General features: G+C 49.3%; 1 protein-coding gene across 1 annotated transcript; it reads right to left on the bottom strand.

Annotated features, from left to right (window-relative positions):
- Window positions 1-546: 546 nt before the first annotated feature.
- Window positions 547-21,968, bottom strand: LOC144130274 (uncharacterized). The gene is made up of 5 exons (XM_077664234.1): window positions 21,849-21,968; window positions 7,882-7,951; window positions 4,898-5,065; window positions 3,781-3,864; window positions 547-651 (listed from the first exon to the last, which is right to left on the bottom strand). The coding sequence occupies exons 2-5, from the start codon at window positions 7,942-7,944 to the stop codon at window positions 547-549; spliced, it is 420 nt and encodes a 139-aa protein (XP_077520360.1). The 5' UTR covers window positions 7,945-7,951; window positions 21,849-21,968.
- Between the last annotated feature and the right edge of the window lie 1,792 nt (window positions 21,969-23,760).

Here is a 23,760-nt window from a genome sequence, read left to right as displayed (position 1 = left end):
AAGGAAAATGATAGGTGTAATGTTAAGAGACAGGAAGAAGGCACAATAGGTCGAGCAACAAACGTGGGTTAATGATATTCTAGTCCAAACAAAGTAGTAGAAAAGGGCTTGAACAAGGTAGGATTACCGATGGCCGTTAAGTTGTAACGGACCGGGTTCCAAGGGAAGGCAAGCGTAGCATGGGGCGGCTGAAAGCTAGGTGGGCGGATGAGATTAAGAAGTTTACGGGTATGCGGTGGGCCGCACCTGGCACAGGACAGGGTTAATTGGCGAGACATGGGAGAAGGCTTTGCCCTGCAGAGGGCATAGTCAGGCTGATGATGACTGAAATGGAAAATAGTGGGTAACCCGGACCAGTGTTGGATGCGTTACAGCACAGCCAATATCAGAAATACGTTGGCAACGCTGCACCTTCCAAGGCCGAAATTAGCCAACACATTTCTTATATTAGGCCGACGTCTTGTGCTGTGTAGATAGCGTAAGGAAAAAGCGCAGTATATATGACGTATCTGAGCAAAATGAATCCAGAATAATTTTTTGAGCCATTTATTGCAAATACAGATGCCGAATTCGCTGATCGATTCTTCTGGAACAGGTGAGGAATGTAAAGAAATGCGAGAGGTGAAATGCTGCGCATGCCTGTGCCATCATCTGCAAAGTGACAAAAAGCAGGCAAAAGGAAGACGAATCAAGATAGCCGCCTTCATAACGCAATCGAAAGATACTATTGGACATGGTAAATCAACGGAAAAAGCGCCTACTCGCATCCGCAGTGCTTAGCAATGCACTCAGTCAGAAATCTGGAAAGAGCAGCGCCAACTAAGATAGTGACAATAAATTAGAGGAGCCCGCCTGTGTTCGTATGACAGTTAAATCATGCGAAGGTGAGCTGTCAGTTATGCCTGTTTATAATGAAAGGTTACGCCATGTGTAATTCTTAATTTCTAGAACCAACTAGTTGACACCTCGAAGCTTGAAGTCAAAATTTTCACTCATATCTCATTTAGATCCCTGACTTTGACGCAGAGCTGCTTTTAAACAGCAACTCTTTACACTATGTCTTAAAATATCTGTGATCGCTAAGCTTCTTGCTCAGCACTTGGAAATCTTCCAGCAAAGGTACAAACGTTCGCTACCGTTACTTGCATCCAGGTTAAAATATTTTCAATTATTATTTTTTACGCAGACGCTTCAAATGTTACTATCTCTCAGTACATCTGCAGCACACCGGCGGGGGCTGGGATGAGCTTCCCGCTTATTAACAAATAAATCCTCTGTTAATGTGGAACGGAAAGCATGCCCGCACAATACAAAGAACCTTCCTCTTCGAACCGGTAGCGAAATACAAGAACGTGTTAATCTTCAACTACTTCAAGAAATCGGCTATGACATAATTTTCTGTAGTATAATTATACAAAGCTATGGTTGTTATAGTGCCACGAAGTTGCTCAAAATGTACCAAGCTTGTTCGTTGGAACCACTTATTCCTGTGGCAGCTCATTATATTTGCCGCAGCGTTTTGACGGATCACGCGAACTCTGTAAAAGCTGGTAACGGTATAAAGCGGAAAGATTTTACTGTTTTACATCCTCTCTGGCAAGAGGAGACCTGCCAGAAATTTTTCCTTCGTCTTTTCTTCGCACCCTATTCTTTCAGCAAAGTTCTGTTTGTTACGCTTTCAAGCAAGGTAACAAAGGTGAAGCAAGGGCGTGTGCTTGCGGTTGTGCGTGCGTACCGCCTTTTCATGAAATACTATCGACTTGAAAGAATATCTTCCGCCACACGAGTTTTTAGGCACCGTGTCGAATAGGTATAAAAATGGTGCTGCTTATGCGACAGTTTCTTTCTCTTTATTGAAGGATGTAGACTTGTGTAGGTAAAAAACCTGAAACAAATGCTCCGATAGGTCCAGCGCTGTAATGCGCGACGTAAAAGCAGAGAGTGAGAACACGCCTTCGATCGAAGGCGAGGTTACAGGTGACTGAGCAATCCATCTTGAGCGAGGGAACTGGGAGCGATTGTAATGATGCGTTTCTAACAGCAGTCAGATTGGGTTTCCAATGAAGACATTTGGGTTCCTCGGCATATCTTTCACATATATACCGCGTGGCGATTTTCTAGGTTGTCTCGATCCAAATACCACAGCTCCCTTGCCAGGGTGGTGACAACCGTTGTGCAATCGAGAGGCGCCATTTTGAATCACAGAGGTATCCGGCTCCTACAATAGCGAGGAAGGTGCTAAAATTTATTCTGAAGTAAGACTTCGATGTGTGCAAGCAGTATTGAACGGTCGCATTGTCAAAGATACCGAAATCCTGAGTTCCGAAGAAATATTTTGACGCGGACAAATGAGCGCGTGACTCACGATTTTCAAGAAATTGTTGCCATGCTGCGGCGGCGCCGCGAAATGGTCCAGGAACGATCGGTGCACGGAAACGCGCCGTTTGATCCACTGCGTATGTTTACCGACACACTCGGACAGTGTTATCAAGAGTTTTGCTGTAAAAAAAAAATGTATCGTACGAGCCCTGTTACGTGGACGTTTGCACGTAGGCGAGATAGAAGAACCGGTGAGTGTCACTGCGAAAGTATTGTGGGGCCAGCAATACTGGGAAGGCATGGGCAGGGCAAGTTTGCACACTGTCCAGTGGAGCGTTTGCTGGAACGTAACGGCGCAGTTCTTATCAGGTATCGAGTATCTGTTTCTAAAGATATATTTGCGGGGACCTATGTAAACACGAGTTGACATTTGCTAACGACGATCGCTCAGCAAACACGACAAACGAGAGCACGAGAAAGTTGTGTATGAATGTCCCTCCAATGGCAGGCCTTATTACGGCATGCACGTACGGTGATTTGATATGCACGGAGATGTTATATCATTTACTGGAATTGCATTACGTTATAATTTTACCACTCTTGATTATTGCATGCCTCGTGCCTTCGCTGTGATTGGAAACATACTCTAGCTCTGACGGGCGGATGAAAAGAACAGAATTGAATCGGATGAAAAGATTGTATAATAGCAGCATCATATTCATCACGATCTTGCATGCACTGCTTACGAACAGAGACCTCAAAGCGCGGTTCTTCTGCAAAAATAGTGCGTGAGGAAGACGATTGCACATCTTGTTCTCGCTTTCCACTTGTACACAAGACTAAAAATCTATCTTCGTATCTACAGTAGGACGTGGTCATTAAAATTTGCGAACACACACGCGCTCGCACGCGCACAACGTGCACAAAGATACACGCAAACGGAACACGAAGACAGATTTCGCTCTTAAAGCTCTTGTGACAGTAAGAAGGTTCCTGGCTGGTTTTCTGTGCAACCCGCATGACAGTCGCTAAGTCTTGGTGACCTGAAGGGCTGTATAAAAAAAATTTCCGCGCAGTTTCGTCATTTGCCCGCTGCACAAATCTCCAACGTCGATGTTACTGATTTCAAATTGTCTCCAAAGTGCGTGTCCACCGTCCACCGCTCCGCATTCACGGCAGCCGTTTTCACAGGCCAGACAACGATTTCTTACTTATATTGAGTTCAGTCCTTTTACGCAGCCCAGCAACTACAGAATGACTCACACGAGGTGATCAGCATCAACAAACAAGTGCAAGTATATTGTGAAATTTTAAGACACACTGTTCTAACCAGGCTCCGCTCAGAAGCAGTACTCTGTAGCGCCGCCATATTGCATAAACTGAGGTGCCCCCTTCAGGTCGTTAAAATCACCACTGCGAATACCAATGTGTAAAGGTAACAACTGTATAAGGTGCACTCACCGCGGTGAACTGTGGACCATTACTGATGCCGGCTGTTCCGGACACTAAGTACGCGCAACCGACAGTGAGATGAAATATGCGGACCTGAAAATCGAACAGATAAATGATATTAAAAGCGTAGAAAGGCTGGGTAAACGAAGAGAACTGGGACATTGAGACGAAAATATTTCTGACACACTGAGATAGGCGCGTATCATGACACTTATTTTTGGCTGAATTATTTGAGCACACTGCAATTCAGAGAAGCGATTTAAGTTTTCTCAGTGTCGTTGCTGGTTTAAAAGTTGAGCTACCGGTTGAGCGGCAGAGAAGACACTTGCAGAGTAGCGCAAAATTTCGTCACTAATCTAAACTGCTCAGGAAATTGTAAAGGTTTCATTTTGTCATTTGGTGTGCCAGGGGGCGCAAAAAGTCTTGAGTCACTCGCGCCTTCACGAGCATGTCAGAGCGTGTGCGAAAGCTATAGAGGGCAGTCATTTCGCGCGATATTCGCTCAGAAATTTGTCCACCATTGTGAATATACAATACAAAGGGTGGGCCTGTCTTCTTACGAGGCTGGTATAAACAAACGTGAAATTAGCTGCTCGAATTCCCAGCCTTCTCCCCTTCGCCTGCGGCGAACAGATGAGATCCAGAGCAGCACCGCACTCTACTCTGCTCCCATGAGTTCAGTTACTCCCACCCTCACCTGATTCACGTGTCCACCAAGGGCGCATTCTAGAACGGCCGCCCACAATTTTGTTTTCAGACCCATATACATTGTTTTGATGTTTGCAAACAAACACGGGTGTCGATGATGCTAGCCCTAAAGCGCTTCCAGCTGCAGACTTTGTTAAGGACATTACATTCAGTTCATTCAGTGGTTCACTTTCGTCCTTCCTAGCAGATTTACTGAATCCCATTTTTATTCATTTAAAGCTGCTGACCTTTAACGATGGATAACTGCTTCCTTTGAACACCTACAGCTCGCTCTAAGACAGTACAGCTGTCGCAGTAATTACTTCGCTGCGAAGGGTGACAAGTTCGGGAAATTAGTATAATGCTTTGGTCCGGATTGAAAACTGCTGCAGTTCATTCCGCGGCGAATATATGAGGGACATGATCTGTGGCTACTCACAGGCAATTCACGATGAAATGTGTATCTGGCTTCCAAGCTTGCTATACAGCGAATAAGCGTTCCTGCAATGACGATGATGGTGACGAAGGCAGATTGATGCATGATATGATGACGCCAGCTGTCTTCCGGGAAGGCGAAACAGGCGGCCCAAACAAGAGCGCCCAGTACCTGCATCGATGGGAAGCATCATGGGCGCTGAGCAAGCACGCCAGATACTTACCAGGAGCGACGCTGAAACTGCTGAAAGCCCTAGCGGCGTCTTTTAGAACCGATCAGCACACGTTGACTATCACTTATAGGCGTGCCGTGGCCCTTTACGCAAAGCAAGTGGTTCAGGTAACCGTTTCGTCAAGGTAAAATTGAACTCTAGTTTGCTAGACGCCGCACCCTATTGCCTCGATAAGCGACTGTCCCCTGTTGGTCCCAGACCACTAAAGAGAACGGGTATAGCGTTGACGTTATCCATAATAGAGTTTTGGGAAGCACTCCACCAAGGAGCTCCTTTTTGTCCGTGTGTAGTTTCGGGGCATAAAAACCTCCCATACCATACCAACATCTCCGTTGGGTATGAAATCTGCCCACTCAGATGGCGCAGGGCACTGTGGCCCGCCACAGCATGCAGCCTGTAGTCCGCAGCACAGCATGTAAGTTACTGAAATGTACCGAAAGCAGGACTGTGTGTGACCGACCTGGCACGCAGTAGACATAGCGGAAAGGGGGAATTTAGCGATTGTACTCGCTGTCTGCTTTGTCCCTTAGTATCGGTAATAATGAAAAATCCACTCTTAGCCCGAAAAAACGCCGTCCTGCGGCTAGCCGATTAAACGCAACCTGGTCGCTTATTCTTCCGCCCAACAACCCACCATTTTCCCCACTGATGCATTTGGGTGAATAAAGTGCTTGTATCCAATATAAACCATACCAGTGCCACTGGATATCACTGTACAAGACATTATCGAGGCCAAAAAGTAGCACTCTCCTTGACCAGCAGGAGTTTTAAGTTAAAGGTGCACTAAAAAGGAATTTGAAATCGTCTTTTTACCACGGGAACTCGATCTACACACTCTGACCACTCTTAGAAACTTCAAAGTATTGTCTAGTAGGGCCATTTCTCTATCAAATTGAATTAAACGTCCCGGCTCTCTGCTTTCTTTTTTTTAACTCACCCTCGACAAGAGGAGGAGTCAGCCAATGCATGTATTGCCTTTCAGCCAGTCGCGTGGCGGCTTCTCTTCGCTTTTATTTTCTTTTTATAGGTTTTAGAGAATATATATTCTTTCAGTCGCAGACTGCATAGCCGCAAATTATTCCCACGGAAATAAAACTATGCGTGGGCTCTGCTTACACCGACCGCTACGTATCACTCCGCCGATGGCAGAGCGGCAAGCCACCACGCGACTCACTGGAAGGCACTCCACGCGTTGGCTGACTTATCCTACTCTAGGAGGTGAGTTTAAAGAAGAAAAGTGTAGAGTCGGGGCGCTTAATTTGATTTAATAGGGAAATCGGCTGCACAGAACAATAATTTGATGTTTCGAAGATTGCTCGGAGCGTGCAGATGGAGTTCCATGCGGTAAAAAGACGAGCTCAGCAGCCTCTTTGGTGCAACCCCGTTTTCTGCGAAGTCTCGTATGCAGGCATGGCTGAGAGTCATCATGGTTTTGAAACGGAGTCACACAATTTCGATCTTCAGCATTCTACCTCAGCAGTCAGCCAGGCGCAGCACTTCGCGTGCGATTCGCGAGGTTATATTACACACGGCGAGATGCGTGCTACGCACGATACGCCGCTTGGCACGCACGTTAATGTAGCCATCGGCGAGTAATCGATGGCCGCGCATATTCTACCAATACCTTGCAAAGGAATAAAACATGGTACAAGTGTGAGCGCACCTATAAAGCGCAGCGCTGGAGTACCAGTCGGCAGCAACGTACACTGGTGGCTGCCGTGTCAGCCGTCTATCAGACCGATTGCTCTAATCTGCCTCTTTGTCCTTTACAAAGAGTTCCCACTAGAAAGAGGAGTAGGAGAGACTTTAATGACTACAGGAGAGGGAGTTCCCGCTATGTATACTGCAGCAACTACACCGGATATATTTCGACATTCGCAAAAGCTACAGCGCAGGCCATGAGGCTAGTGGCCTCTGTAGTTATTGGTTTCCACGCTATGATGACGTTTCCGGTCGCAGTTGCACTATTCAAGTCCAGCGCCTATGACAAGACGCAAGGTCGCGATTCAGGAAGACAACCTCTCTAAAAGTTGGAAACTAAGTGCTAGCCATGTTGTGACTTGTTTTGAAGCCCAATAGTGATTGCAGATGCGAACTAATTTTCAGCTCACAGTCGATGTAAGGTTTGGCCGCTTGCCCAGTAGACACAGGCGGGAATCACGGCTAATGGCATTCCCCCTTAAACGTAGAACCTTCGGCTTTCAGTTGGATACAGGGAGCGACTCATCTGTACGGCTGCATGGATACAGCAGTGAGGTTGGCGCGAAGAGGCCGATCAGCCGCTTAATAAATCACCGAGTCTAGAGTGAAAAATATTCTACCACACTCTTGTTCTGCTAGATTCCTTCCCTCCCCCTCCCTTTCCTCCAAAAAAGAAAAAAAAAACGACCTCGAAGCCGCTGCTCGTCCCACGAGAGACAGCGCTGTGCATCGACATAGGGTTCCCGCACTTGTCGTGGCCTGTTCTCGGCCATTCTGTCAGTATAGCTGCGCTCGCTTTGCCGGTGAATTCAGGAGGGTTTCATGACCGGACAAGCAGCTAGTAGGCCCTCAAAGAGAGCTCCTCACCATGTGTAAAAAGCAATCCGTTTGCTTGCGCATTTCTTCGCAGAACGCAATTAGGCAGCGAAGAAGGAGCAGTGGTGTCTGTGGCATGCACTCAGATGCATCCTGTACCCTCTTGCGCGAGAGCCGACTGCTGTTCCTTCATTGTGCAGTCTCCGTGTTCACCATGCATGTTGCTCTGTGAACTCACCAATTCCCCGATGAAATAGGATGCATCAAGGCTAATTAGCAGCCATGTTTTGGTGTTGTCCATAGTTAACCTGCGCATAAATGCCGTAAATACAATCATGAAGTGCGCCACCGTTGCACTGGTGTTTCAGTTGAACAATTATGTACGAACGCTGTATTCCACACTGCTGCAGTTCTTACATGTATGGCGCCGCAGATACTACTGAGCTTTAGGTATATAACAGTCAGGGACCAGCGTTTCATAATGGAAAACTGCTGTTTTATGAGCAAAGAAACGCGCAGTGGCAGTCTTACAAACTTTCGAGCAAGCTTCTAAATTGTAGATTGGTTAATGGTTTATGCGCGGTTTAACGTCCCAAAGCGACTCAGGTTTTGAGGGACGCCGTAGTGAATGGCTCCGGAAATGTCGAGCACCTGAGGCGAATAACAATATGTTACATTTTACTGCAGCTTGGTCTAGCCGAACCGAAAACAGGATAATTGTGCCGTTTACTCACACCCACAAAAGCGCTAGCTATCAAGCGCTGATTATCAAGAATTTAGGATAGGTCCTAGCTGGCGGCGTTAAGCCTTGCAGCTTATGACCTCTTAACGGCAGAAGTCGCCTTTCTTGGTGCAACTAATCATACAGATAAGGGACTGGGTTTTTCCAAGGGATTTAAATTATTATGCAATCTGCGGCACACGTCATTAGCAGTGGCATCTCGATGCCTGGTGCAACATTTGTTACAAAGCTATTCAAAGTTTGAACTATGGGCGTTTACTTAACCATCGAAAATTCAGATAACTTTTGGATGACAGACAGTCGACTATCGAAGAATGTACAGCTTCAGTTGTTTTTTTTTTCAGCGGCCTCTTATAGAGCATGCATTGGCCTTTTCATTGTCTAATGCTGTCTTTATGCAAACAAATAGGGATATTGTCCAAAATTGACATTTTCAGACCACAGTTGCCCCCCTGCCCGCAGGCATGCTGCAGGAACATAAGCCAAGATGTCCGCAGGCGCGTACACGTCGCACCGCAGACGGGTGATCTAATGTGCTGCACCGCAGAGAAGAAGGGGTTCTCAGTATGAACGTTCTTTACCGCCATGTATTTTACAGCGCCAGCTGTTATAGCGAAGGTCCCCCGCCTACGCGTCAGGCTACCGCGTTGTCAACATCGAACGCCCGCGATCGCGTGACCATCCCGTGCACATAGCCAATGCCTCGCGCTATCTTAGTCGTCACCAGGTGGAGCACAAAACAAATTTATATTTTGATCTTGGTTTTGGGGTACGGGGTAGCAACAACGCGTCACCAAATGCCTTGAAACGCCAGTAAAAATTAAGCCGATAAGAACAGATACTTCGCCATTAAAGGAAACATTGAAGGGAACTTTATTCAAACGCTGCTGCCGCGGTCGGTTTCGAACCCGGCCACTCCGGCTCAAGCCGAGCGATCTACGACTGCGCCACCGCAGTGGGTCAACGGTACCTTTAACACAAAGCGGCCACCATGTCCGGGACAGAACCCGCGTCTTGGCGCTGGGCAGCCGAAAACAGTAATCACTGGACCACGGACGCAGCCGAAGTTGAAGAGGATCGTGGCGCTGGGCACGGTACACGAAAGTGGGAGACGTACGAGAGCACGCAACGTGAATCGGGTCAAACGCAGAGAGAACGCGTACACCACCTGCAACAAATGGTGTTCGGACGCAGCGCTTGTTTTCGTGGTGGTAAAAGTATTTATCAACGATATTTACAGAGAGGTTGCCTGGGAAGCAGCCCCTTTTTGCGCCGCTCCCCTTGCGATACTAGGGGTTCTGGGCAGCCACTCGAGCTCGCTGAATAGGGATTTGTTAGGCCAGTAGGTCCAGGCAGACGAGCAGGGCCGCTGCCTTCACTGTAGGGAAGTGTCCGATAACTTCCACATGCTGAGATGTGAGCCTGTCAGAAGAATCCTTCCCTTCCCCCAAACCTTTCCCGAGAGGCAGGGGAGGCAACCCTGCTCAACTGCTCGTGGCTGGAGTCAAAAAGGACTCTAGTCCAACGGGTGCGAGTGTCCACCGGGGTGTCGGATAAGGAGAAGGAGAAGTAAGTACCGTTTAAGGACTCCACCTACGTAAAGGTCCATTTTCGGCCTGCAAATTCTCTTCACTGAATAGAAGTTTTCACTGCCACCGCTTCGGGTAGGGCCAGGGGTTAGGTGCGGAAGAGAGGGGTTTTGCTGGCATGCTCAGACCATATGGAAAGTGTCAGCCACATCCACATAGAAAGAGAAGAGGCCAGAGAAGGAAGGCTCGAAATGTTTGAATACTGCCGGGTGCAGTAGAGTGTAAGAGTCAAAAATTATTTTTTCGGCCGTTTTCGCTAGCCCCTTGAAACGAGCCTGGTAGTGACGGTGCGAGTCCCGGTAATGAGCGGAGTTATCTTTGAAAGCTAAGAGAGGACACGTGTCCTGATACAAATCGGTAGGGTCTACGTCGAGGGCCCGGTTAGTGAGTGAGCGGGCGGCCGATTTGGCGGCCTCGTTCCCTGATAGGCTCCCTGGTGGCCTGTAGAGAAAATGAGAAATCGGGTTGTGGGGTCCTTATCCCGAGCTGCTCTTCGAAGTATTCGTTGCGCTATAGGCTACTGCTACTGTTGCTTTTGCTGTCAGGAAGAATGAAAAGGAAAGTGCACGGGCCTGCCCACTGGCTCAAGCTGAGTCAATCGTTTCCCCGCGCTTAAAGTAGCAGAGTCGAAAGATAAGGGGAAAGATAAGGAAAGACGCGCGCGCGCTAATACGTCCGGGCCGATCCCGGAGGAAGTGCAATACCGAGACAACCCGTGCCTGAGTGCTTCAAGCCCTCCGCCATATTTCTAAAAATAAATTTAATATATTAGGTCCACGTGGGACCCGTAGCAGATATTAAATCAGAACCACATAAGAAATTAGGTCCACAAGGAACCCGTAGTATATATTAATCAGATATTAAATCAGGCGTTTTCCAGCCCAGCTCCTAATTCCCACAGGCCCCTCGCCAGTCGAATAAGATGAATTTATATTGAGGGTGGGAGGCAGCCAGGGTCATTGCTACCTCCTCCGCGTGTGTCGCCCTAGGGGCCTTCAAAGTGAAACCGTCCACCTGTCTTTCCTCGTGAACCACTGCGGCCGTGTACCATCCTCCCCTGGAATGGTGTGGGCCTGCAACATCCATGTAGAAAACGCTGTGTCTGGATTCATAATGGCGGTGCAGGGCATTCGCCCGTGCCTGAGGCCGTCTTGTAGTCTTCAATGTCTCTTCTGGAAGGGGGCGGACACGGAGGGCGCCTCTCCATAGTTCGCGCACTCGTACCATTTACTCAATGTGATAGTCGTGTTGTATATGTAGCCGGTCCAGAAGGTTACTACGGGACGCGGTCTGGGCAAGACATGTGTATTCTTTAGAGAGGTGCGCCTCGCGCAGCTCCCGATAGGTGTTCACGACCCCCAACGCAAGGAGCCTCGCATTGGAGGTAGAGATTGGGAGGTAGAGCGCCTTCTTCATCATCTTGCAGAGAGCATAACCTCCAAGATGTCTTCATCATGCTTGCGCAAGAGCAGGCATGAAGTCGATTAGACTCGTCACAAAAGCATGGGCGAGTCGCATCGCATCCTTCGAATCCGAGTCCCATCGAACGCCGACGACACCGGCTTTTCTGCGACACGAGCTCCTTAACGTTGTCGAGTTAAAATGAATTTATGTTTCAAAAAAGAATACTCTTCACAAAACGTGCTTGTTTTGCGGGGTAAGGTTATCGCAGAATCGGGCGTTTGACTTAGTGTCACGTCGTCCCTTAGCCTTTTTCTGTCAGTTTTCTATTGTTTGAAACAAACCAAACTAGACTGGAAACTTCCCGCGCCTTCTTTGTGGAGAGACGATGAATGCCATCAATATTTTGTACGTCAAGTGGACAAAGGTCGAGAGGTACCCTACTCGTTAATTTTGGATAGCATAATTTCGTCTACTTGCAGCTTCAATCTGTGCATCTCGAGGCTCTGTCTGCGACCGAACTGCTCTGTGTCATTAATGTGGTCGTTTAAGCCTGATATATCTTTCCCGCTGCTGGAGTCATCAGCAGTTGCAAGCCTACAAGTTCGTGGTCCTGCTGACTGCTACTCTTCAAGAAGGAAGGCGTAACTGGAAGGTATTACCACGAGAGCCGCTCAAGAGAGGTTACGTGGAAAGAGAAGGGTGTGGCAAAAGTGTCAGAAGACGCAACCGGTCGGCTGTTGCCATGGGAACCACACGCAGGGTAGTATTTTCGGCAAGGGGATGATTTCCGTGCAAGGAAGAAGGTATGGCGACAGCGTAGGAAAGCGTAACCAGAAGGTGGTTAACGTGGAAAGACGAGAGTGTGGCAAGAGCGTAAGAAGATGCAACCAGTGGGTTGTTGCCATGGGAACCACCCGGAGGGCAGTCACCTCGGCAGGAGGATGGTTACTCTGCAAGAAGGAGGGTATAGCGAGAGCGTATGGATGCGTAACTGGAAGGTGGTTAGTGTGGCAAGAGGAGAGTGTGGAAAGAGTGTAAGACGACGTAACCAGTGGGTTGCTGCCATGGCAGCCGCCCGGAGAGGAGACTGTGGAAGAGTGTAAGACGACGCAACCGGCCGGTTCCTGCCATGGGAGCCACCCGGAGGGTAGTAACCTCGGCAGGAGGATGGTTACCCTGCAAGGAGGAGGGTATGGCGAGATAGTAGGAACGGGTAACCGGAAGGTGGTTAACGTGGAACAGGCAGGGTGTGACAAAAGTGTAAGAAGACGCAACCGGTCGGTTGTTGCATGCTTAGAGTAGTTACCTGAGTAGGAGGTTCGTTACCGTGCAAGGAGGAGGGTGTGGCGAGAGCGTAAGAATGCGTAACCAGAAGGAAGTTAACGTGGAAAGAGGAGAGTGTGGTAAGAGTGTAAGAAGATGCAGCCGATGGTTTGTTGCCAGGGAACCGCCCGGAGGGTAGTCATCTCGGAAGGAGGATGGCTACTGTGCAAGGAGGAGGCCGTGGCAAGAGCATAGTAATGCGTAACCAGAAGGTGGTCAACATAGAAATTGGAGGGTGTGGCAAGACTATCAGCAGACACAACCGGTGGGTTGTTGCCATGGGAACTACCCGGAGGGTAGTCATCTCGGCAGGAGGATTTTTATTGTGCGAGGAAAAGGGTATGGCGAAAGAGTAGAAATGCGTAACCGGAAGGTGCTTAACATGGAAAGGGGAGGGTGTGGCAGAGTGCAAGAAGGCGCAACCGGTCGGTTGTTGCCATCGGGTAGTCATCTCGGAAGGAGGATGGCTACTGTGCAAGGAGGAGGGCATGGCAAGAGCATAGTAATGCGTAACCGGAAGGAGGTTAACGTGGAAAGAGGAGAGTGTGGTACGAGTGTAAAAAGGCGCAGCCGGTGGGTTGTTGCCAAGGGACCACCCAAAGAATAGTTACCAGAGTAGTATGATGGTTACCGTGCTAGGAGGAGGGTATGGTGAGTGTAGGAATGCGTAACCGGAAGGTGGCTAACGTGGAAAGAGGAGGGTGAGGCAAGAGTGTAAGAAGACGCATCCGGTGGGTTGTTGCCATGGGACCACCCGGAGGGTAGTCATTTCAGCAGGAGTATGGTTGCCGTGCAAGGAGGAGGGTATGGCGAGAGCGTAGGAATGGGCAACCAGAAGGTGGTTAACGTGCAGAGAGGAGGATGTGGCAGGAGTTTAAGACGCAACCGGTCGGTTGTTGCCATGGAAACCACCCGGAGGGTACTCATCTCGGCAGTAGGATGGTTACCGTGCAAGCAGGAGGGTATGGTGAGAGCGTAGGAATGCGTAACCGGAAGGTGGTTAACTTGGAAAGGGAAGTGTGTAGCAAGAGTACAAGAAGACGCAACCGGTCGGTTGTTGCCATGGGAACTACCTGAAGGTAAGTGACCTCGGTAGGAGGTTGGTTACCGTGCAAGGAGGGGGGTATGGCGAGTGAGTAAGAATGGGCAACCAGAAGGTGGTTGCCATGGAAAGAGGAGAGTGTGGCAAGAGTGTAGGAAGATGCAAACGGTGGATTGTTGCCATGGGAACTACCCTGAGGGTAGTCACCTCGGTAGGAGGATGGTTAATGTGCAACGAGGAGGGTATGGCGAGAGCTTAAGAATGCGTAACCGGAAGTTGGTTTAGGTGAAAGAGGAGAGTGCGGCAAGAGGGTAAGAAGACGCAACCAATGGGTTGTGGCCATGGGAATAACCCGGAGGGTACTCATCTCGGCAGTAGGATGGTTACCGTGCAAGCAGGAGGGTATGGTGAGAGCGTAGGAAAGCGTAACCGGAAGGTGGTTAACTTGGAAAGTGGGGGTCAGCTAGTGTGTAAGAAGATGCAACCGGTCGGTTGTTGCCATGTAAACTACCTGAAGGGTAGTTACCTCGTTAGAGGATGGTTACCTTGCAAGGAGGAGGGTATGGTGAGTGTAGGAATGCGTAACCAGAAGGTGGCTAACGTGGAAAGAGGAGGGTGTGGCAAGAGTATAACAAGACACATACGGTGGGTTGTTGCCATGGAACCACCCGGAGGGTAGTCATTTCGGCAGGAGGATGGTAAAGCTCAAGGAGGAGGGCGTGGCAACAGCGTAGTAACGCGTAACCGGAAGGTGGTTAACAAAGAAATTGGAGGGTGTGGCAAGAATATAACAAGACACAACCGGTGGGTCGTTGCCATGGGGACCACCCGGAGGGTAGTCATCTCGGCAGGAGGATGGTAAAGCTCAAGGAGGAGGGCATTGCAAGTGTAGTAATGCGTAACCGGGAGGTGGTTAACAAAGAAATTGGAGGGCGTGGCAAGAGTATAAGAAGACACAACCGGTGAGAGCGTTATCGAAGGAGCCAGGCGCCAGAGCAGCGGGCTGGAAAGGGAGTTCGCCGAAAAATGAATATGCGCAAAAAACTATAAACAGCGCACTGCAACTTACTGATGTGCGGACTCAGTCTCATATTTTCTACCTCAACACATCCTAGAATACAAGCATCTTAACAGCGGTAGCTGAATCACGCGTTACACAGTAGTAACTGTCCTGTCAATTTTTATTACTTCTTTCGCTCCCTCCTCCTTCTCTTTCCTCACGGCTCACCAGGCCCCGTGAGGCAGTGGTCACAGCCCTCACATACGGAGCCATATTTACGCGTTCTAACCCGACCACGGCGGCCGCATTTTTATGGAGGCCAAACGCAAAGGGCGCCTCTGTCTCTCTTTGGAGCGTTAGCTTTACTGGTCGTTGCCGTGGTAACCGAGGTGGTTACACAATAGAATAAAAAAACAGGCGGCAGCGTGATGCCCGATCACCACAACTGGAAACTGAACTATGTTGATCCGGTATATATATGCCGCTCTCTGACAGGCCTCAAAGTCTGTCCAATTGGTCCCGACATTCGTGCAAAATATATGTGCCAACTTTTTCTCGCACTGTTCAGGGCGGTGGCATACGATTTCGCATCTCGTGCAGCATAAACGTACTAGTCAAGTTAGAGTCTAGCCCATGGCAGTGATTCGAACCGGCGACCTATGTTAGGTGTTAACGCTCGATACTCGTTCGCTGCCTCAAGGTCGGCTCAATTTGAACCGAAAGCTTCACTACGCTAGGTAAAGCTGATTTCGCAGTGCGTTGTCCGTTGACCTTCAAGTGAGCAAAGTGCGAAATGTGGATATGGCATTACCATGTGGTTCGCCATGATGCCACGCCACTTGACCTTAACGTTTGTTGATTTACCCGTAGAGGGCGGTAGAATAGGCCGCAGTGTTCATTTGGTGACCAACCTTTCGCGATGAACCAGTAATTGAACTGCCACTTGCCAGTGTGGCAGGGCGGGCGCACTGCCTGTCCAGTGTGAGAAACGCACTTAAAGTTAGAGATGCGAAGCCACGTCTACATGCCCGATGCACCACAGTTTCGCTCTCTAACCACATTCAGCAGTAGTTAAAAAGCAGCTAATTTTTTTTTCTTTCACTCAACCTTCCTCCGTTCCCTCACGGCGCTGTTGAGGTGTCTACCAAGAAGAGTTTTAATGCGAATGCATTAGATGGATATGTCCTGAGTTTCGTGTCCGCAAAACTTTCTCCAACGCGTAGGCGCCCGTGTGCTGTGCGATGTCAGTGCACGTTAAAGATCCCCAGGTGGTCGAAATTATTCCGGAGCCCTCCACTATGGCACCTCTTCCTACCTTTCTTCTTTCACTCCCTCCTTTATGCCTTCCCTTACGTAACGATTCAAGTATCCGCCGATATGTCAGACAGATACTGTGCCATTTCCTTTTCCCCAAAACCACTTTCAATTTTTCAACTTTCTTCGGACGAATACGTCGTTCTGTGAAGATAAATGTGCAAAACTTTCGTTGTGTTAGCGAGTGTGTGATGAGATCTCGCTTTGGAATAAGATTGGCCTATATGGTGCAATCAGTTAATTAATGAAGCGCGAAAATTACACTTCGACGTCACAATCGTTACGGACGTCAACATAGCTTGCGGAAATACGGTGGGGGACAGACTTCCGCCCCTGCCGCACTCCCACTCCGCGGATGCAGTGTTCCCGCTCGCTAACCGCGGAGGGGTTCGTGCTCGAGGGAAACAAAGGGAGGGGACGACCAAGCGCGAACGCTCATATGCTATTTATTAAATTTGCAAGTAATACACAGAGCCGGCCATCTAGCTACAAAACATAACGAGGCATTCCTCTGGAGTAGAAGGCAACGTAAGAAGGTCTTCCGACTTACCGGCTGGGGCAGCGGCGCGAATTCAGAGGTATCGGCGGCGAGCGTTTGTATGCGCCGACAATGGCGGCCGGGTTTTCCCGTGCGCGCCGCATTCTTGGGGCAAAGCCATTCCCCAGCATTTGCTGGGGCAGTCGACAAGAGCGGGTGTTTGCTGCGCTCGCTTCGCTGTCTGAAACTGGAAGTCCGACGGCAAGGCACGACGGATCTCCGTGCGCCTGCCGTGGAAGGTGACCAGAGTGTGCGGCTGCAACCGCTGGTGGTGGTGGTGAAAAACTTTATAAAGTAGAGCAAGCCTTAATTGTTACATTCTAGTGATGTGATTGCTCTTGGATGCGTGTCGTGGCCGGAAGGTGATGCTTCTCAGCGACTTCCAAAGCCCAGTCCACTAGCTGCCGTTGGGCAGCCGGGTCAGAACTGAACACCGCAGCCTCCCATCGCTCGAGGTCTGTGAGCTGCCAATCGGCTGGTGGAAGGAGCTCAGAGCAAGAATAAAGAATGTGTGCAAAATCCGCTTTCGGAGCGCCGCAGAGGGTGCATACTGGCGTGAACAGTCCTGGGTGAGCCAGGGATAAGTGGGCAGGGGAGAGGAACGTGCGGGATTATAGCTGTTGCCACGTCACCTGCTGCAATTTAGTGATACTTGTGCGGAGGGGGATACGTTAGCCGTTGCTCACGGTAGTGTAGAGTGATCTCGTGATACGCGACCATTCGATCTCGAGCGTCTCCCCAGGCGTAGGCGGCTCCTGCTCGGCTGACGAAACCTCGAGCTAAAGAATGAGCCGCCTCGTTACCTGGGTGGCCGGCGTGGGCCGGGACCCAGAGAAGCTGAATAGGTCGGGTAGGGGCGGGAGACCGGCTTAGAAGCCGGAAAGCGGGTTCGGAGATGCGGCCTTTCGCAAAGTTACGGACCGCGGTCTTTGAGTCACTGAAAATGTGGGTCGCCGATGTAGTAGCGATGACTAAGGCTACGGCTGCCTTCTCCGCTTCCGCGGGAGTGGAGGCAATGACAGTGCCTGCCGTAATAGGGGTGTACGAATTGGACACTACCGCCAGGGCAAAGGCGGAAGAGGAGGTGTAAGAGGCTGCGTCGACGTAGACGCTCTCCGGCTGTGCGCCATAGTGTTTGTGTAGGGCTGCAGTCCGAGCAGCACGACGAGCCGCGTGATGCTCGGGATGCATGTGCTTGGGGAGGGGGTGAATGGTGATGAGGACCCGTGTGCGGTGTGGGAGGGAGAAGGTGTGGGTATAATAGCCAGGGGGGTGTAGGCCAATGGCGTCAAGAATATGACGGCTGGCTAGGGTGGAGGAGAGCCGATCAAGTTGGGCAGATCGATGGGCCTCGGTTAGCTCGGCGAGGGTGTTGTGTACGCCCATCTTAAGAAGGCGTTCATTCGGCGTGTGCTGGGGGAGGTTGAGGGCCGTCTTGTACGCCTGACGGATGAGGCAGTTGACTTTGTTCTCCTCTACTCGGGAGAGGAAGAGATAGGGCAGGGAGTATACTACCCGGCTAAGGACGAAAGCCTGGATCAGGCGGCGGAGGTCGTGTTCCCGCATGCCTCGGTGTTTGTTAACGATTCGTCTGATGAGGCGAACGGTTTGTTGAACGGTAGCAGTGAGCTTGGTGATTGTGGCAGTGTTCTTGCCATTGTTCTGGAGAACCATCCCCAGGATGCGAACTTTGTCTACCTCTGGTATGCGGGTGGCATCAATGGTGACATCGATGCCAGGTGGGGGAGTTTTGTCCAGTCTTCCCCGAGGTGGGCGAAGGACCAGTAGTTCCGATTTTGTAGGAGAGCATGCAAGGCCGACCTGATGGGCGTAGGAGGTCACCACATCTGCCCCCGCTTGTAGTGTCTCTTTAATGGTGCCGACATTACCCGTGGAGGTCCACAGGGTGATGTCGTCGGCATATAAAAAGTGCGAGAGGGCGGGAATGGCTGAAAGAGCCTTTGCCATGGGGATGAGGGTTATATTAAATAGAAGCGGGGAGAGCACCGATCCCTGAGGGGTACCTCGGCTACCGAGGGTGAAAACAGGGGAGGAGAGTGAGCCAAAAGTGATTTCAGCTGTACAGTGGCACAGGAATGCTGAGATGTACTGATGGGTACGAGTGCCGACGTGTAGGGACGACAGGGCGTCCAAGATGGCCGAATGATGTACATTGTCGAATGCCTGTTTTAGATCCAGGGCCAGGACCGCGCGCGTGCGCCTCGTGTTTCGGGGGTGGAGGACGAGCTCGTCGTCCTTGGTCGCCTCCAGGAACACATGGACGACCACCTCCTCTTCCACCCAACGATGGTTGGTTTCCGTCCCCACCTCTCCACCCAAGATATCATGCTTCAGCTGCAACCGCTCACAACGCTGGCCGGATCCCGAAGAGACTGTCCGGTCCGCAGATTTCCGCGTAACATACGAGGTGGCGCTCCTGTCACCGTTTCCTTTACCCATGAGGGAGACTTCCCTCCTCACCCAACCGGTGCTGTCCCGACGGCCGACGATGAAGATTGGCCGCATCGAAATGGAGGTGGGAAACAGGTTTCCACAAGCTTCACCTCCCGATTGTGTCGTTCTATAAAGATATATGTGCAGAAGTTTGATTGTGCTAGATAGTGAAGAGATCTGGCTGTGGGAAAATTTTGGTTGATGAGCTGTAATTACTTAATTAGATGCGAAAATTACAGTTTGACGACAGTAGCCCCGTGTTTACAACTATGTTTCGTGTTTCGTGTTAGCAAATCTTCGTCGTTCTGTGAAGCCTAATGTGCAAAACCTCGATTGTGTTAGTGCATGATGATATTTTGCTGTGGGAAACACTTGCTTGCTGAATAGAAATTTAGTAATTAATTACTCTTCGACGACACAATAGCCACGGACGTTGACATAGCACCTGAATGTCAAAACAGCCACGGAAGTCAACATAGCATATGGACGTGAAAAGTAAAATAAATAAAGTAAAAAACATCAAAACAACAAAATTTAAAACAAACGAAAATGAAAATATATCATAATAATAAAATTTAAAATCAAATGACGCGTTTACAAATAAAAATATATACCGTGTATTGGCGCCGTGGAAAAAACCCGCTTTCTTGAAAGTTCCATTCTTTCGCATTCCTCCGCGTAAACCGTCTTGAGTGCCCTCAGAATTTCTTAATTACACTTCGGCGACAAAATAGACACGGACGTCGGCATAGCACTTGGGCGTGAAAAGTAAGATAAATAAAGTAAAAAATTGTTTTAAGAAACAAGAAAAAAATAAATGAAAATACGCCCGTCCTGTGTTTCTATGTTTCTGTTGTTTTCTGCGCCGTCCTGTGTTTCTATATTTCTGTTGTTTTCTGTGCCTTTATTTTGCGCTGCTTTCTTATAGTTCAAGTATGAACCATCTAATAATAATAATAATAATAATAATAATAATAATTGGATTTTGGAGAAAGGAAATAGCGCAATATCTGTCTCATATATCCTTGGACACCTGAACCGCGCCGTAAGGGAAGGGATGCAGGAGGGATTGAGAGAAGAAAGGAAGAAAGAGGTGCAGTAGTGGAGGGCTCCGGAATAATTTCGACCATCTGGGGATCTTTAACGTGCACTGACATCGCACATGAACCAGCTAGCCCAAATTCAAATTTTAGTCGAAATAGGCGCCCCTCTACTGTGCAATGTCAGTGCACGTTAAAGATCCCCAAGTGGTCGAAATCATTCCCTCAGTCCTCCACTATTAAACCGCCGCGGTGACTCAGTGGTTAGGGCGCTCGGCTACTGGTCCAGAGTACCCGGGTTCGAACACGACCGCGGCAGCAGCGTTTCGATGGAGGCGAAACGCAAAGGCGCCCGTGTGCTGTTCGATGTCAATGCACGTTAAAGATCCCCAGGTGGTCGAAATTACTCAGCAGCCCTCCACTACGGCACCTCTTTATTCATTTCTTCTTTCACTTCCTCCTTTATCCCTTCCTTCAGACAGATACTGTGCCATTACCTTTCCCTAAAAACCAACCAAGTTTCCTCCACTACAGCACCCCTTTCTCTCTTTCTTCTTTCACTATCGCCTTCCTTCCTTCCCTTACGGCGTGGTTCCGGTTTCCACAGAGATATATAAGACAATTACTGCGCCATTTCCTTTCCTCAACAACCTATTAAGAAAAATTTTCGGTGGAGGCGAAACGCAAAGTGCGCCCGTGTGCTGGGCGATGTCAGTGCGCGTTAATGGTCCTCAGGTGGTTTTAATTATTCCGGAGCCTTCCACTACGGCACCTCTTTCTTCTTTCCCTCCCATCTAGCGTCCCCGCCCGTCCACCACCGCAACTCTGGATTAGTCAAAACCCGCTCCTCAAAAACTGCAGAGGAGGCGGCGGTAGCGCTAGCTATAGCTAATACTAAAGCTGACTTGATTTTCAGTGACTCTAAAACAGCCATCTGAAATTTGTCGAGGGGCAGAATATCTGTCACAGCGGCACTATTGCTAAATCAGGTCACGGAGCGAGGGACTACGGAGGTGGAAATTGCCTCGGTACCGGCACGTTCTGGGAACCCTGGGAACGAGGCTGCTCACATGAATGCTCGAGGTTTCGTCAACCGAGCCGGTTAGCCGGACGTTCCGGGGAGGTCCGCGAGAGATGGGCTGGTGTCCTGTCATAACATTACTAACCATTACAAACTTGAGCGGAGAATTTACCCGCCCCCGGACAAGCAACTGGTGAAGGCGCAGGAATGCGTCTGACGAATAATGCAGACGAGGTTTTTCTATAACCCATACGTGTTAAACAAAATCTACCCGGACGTTCAGCCGGAATGCAAATGGTGTCAGAAACTGACAACCTATGACCACATATTATGGAGCTGTAGCATAGCGCCGCCACCGGCGGATATTATGCGTGATCCGTCTCTCGAGCAGTGGGAGGCCGTATTGGCCAGCTCAGACTCGGTCGTCCAGACCAGGGCCGTGGAGGGGGCCACCCAGGTCGCCGTCAGCCATGGGTCGATGGACATCTAGCACAGAATCGTCCGCACATGCGTTCTGACGAAAGTAAAGTTTTTTCATCCATTCACTCCCACCTTCCTCCTTTCCCTTACGGCGCGGTTCTGGTGTCCACCGATATATTTGAGACAGTTAATGCGTCATTTCGTCTCCACAAAACCGATTTTCATTGACCCCATGAAGTTTTGGAATAAACGTAAAACATCTGAAACCTTTGTTCACAGTTCGCGACTAGTCTTGTGAGGGTGATAGGGTGGTCTTACCAGGGTGATAGGGTGGTAAGGCCAGAGTGGTCGGCCAAGGGTTCTCGTAGCCGGTAGTTGACGGCTGTATATAAGCGCGATGTAAAAGCGCGGCAAAGTTCCTCTACCGCGATGAGCCAGACGCAGTTGCTAAACGCTCAGCGATGTTTACTTCAGGATCCAGCTGTACGCGCGGCTGATACGGAAACGGCTATATTTGGGCGACGCAAAAGGTGGCCGCGGTCTTGACGCACGCGCCGCCACTGACGCATACAACCAAAGAACTAAAAGCCGCTGTACGATCTTTTTTGAGCCGCATGTGGACTTGTCCTTGCGACCATGCGCAAGGGCCGAACAATGGGCGCACGAACACATCCGCTCGGGCGCACCAATTTGGTCAACTTTCGGACAAGTGGCTGCATGGTCGCATTACAGCTATTGGCTGCTGTCCCGTGACGTGCCAGGTCCCGCCTCCTCAATTTCACCTGTGCAGGATGGCCGCCCGCGAAGCGAAGGGAGAAACCAGACCTAGATGGTAGAAGATGCCGAGAAGCACATAATATTGGCCGCATGTGAAGTTGAAGTGAAGTTGAAGTTGAAGTTTATTCCTTTCTTACAAAGGAGGAGCCGGGACTAAAAGCTGTGGCGACAGCTTGACAATGGTCCCGGCTCCTTTACATACACGGCAGTACAGGAGGAAAAGCGACGGCTATACTTACAACAAACATACATACATACAAAGCAAAAGTAAATAAATCAACACTTCGCAAGCCACCTATGCACATCGTGCAAAAATGACAAAATAAAATGCGATGCGATGAAAAGGTCATAAATAATCATACAAAGAATGGTGCATAATAATCAGAAAGATTGCATCTGAAATTCTCAAGGAAAAGAATTCTCCCGGCAGTATTCCCGAATTTCGTGTTTTGATTTTCGGGTTATGTCAAAATTTTCTTCGTTTAATCTGTTCAGCAGAATTGGAAGGTTAAAACATAAGGATTGATTCACATAATAGGCTCTTGGTGTTGGGGTAAACCAAATTTCTCTGTGTCTTGTGTGTTGTGTCTTGTGTTGAATTAGAAGGGGTGATATCGATTTATAACTTCGCCGTGTGCATTAGTGGCGAGCGACGGTTTCCCCCAGGTTGTTTAGTCGCCGTCTACACTGATTTGACTGAGTGGCCTTCAAACCTACGCAACACGTACACAGCGGCGGTGTCGCGAAGTGGTCATTTGGAGCTGTTTGTAATTATTACAAGTGTTCTTTATTCCCGCGAGGATCTTCGCGAACAGCAGCAAGAAGCAACTACCCAGGATGAATTTCCTATAAGCTTTGCAGCACATTGACAGGTGCGAGCGTAGGAAAAGTGATTACGGTCGGAACAGGTGCTTTTTCGACAGTTATTAAAATCACCTGCAAATATATACTAACATTCACAGCGCAAGACGAACACGGACACGAGGGGAGACACCACAAAGCGCCGACTTCAACAAAAGTTTATTGCTGTGCGAGCGACTATATATGGTGTACAGCGGACATGCGCAGCAACGAAAAGGTACAATCATTCATGAGCACCTGGTAGCGGCGCCACATCGCAAGCGAACACATCATTTTCTGCACACGACAAAAAAAAGAAAAAACGAAAAGCTAAAAAACCTAAAAAGCAGTACGCGCACAAGAACGTCGAAGCCATAATACTCATTCCGGAATTCGCAAGATATGCCGCTCCTTATCACTTAACAGCAATGATGGAGTGCTGACACAGTGATCCCTTTTTTTTGCAATCTCTGCAGCCTCAGCAATCTCCCTGGCTGTTTTGCTTATGCACTTGTGAAGGATGGTGGTTCCTCCCAAAGAAGGACCACGTTCCTTGCACTGTTGGCAATCACGGCAGTGTATGCCGAGATGACGAGATGCCCCGATGAAGCTG

The sequence above is a fragment of the Amblyomma americanum genome, chromosome 4 (assembly GCF_052857255.1).
Source record: "Amblyomma americanum isolate KBUSLIRL-KWMA chromosome 4, ASM5285725v1, whole genome shotgun sequence".
Lineage (NCBI taxonomy): Eukaryota > Metazoa > Arthropoda > Arachnida > Ixodida > Ixodidae > Amblyomma > Amblyomma americanum.
This window is presented reverse-complemented; position numbering and strand designations above follow the sequence as displayed.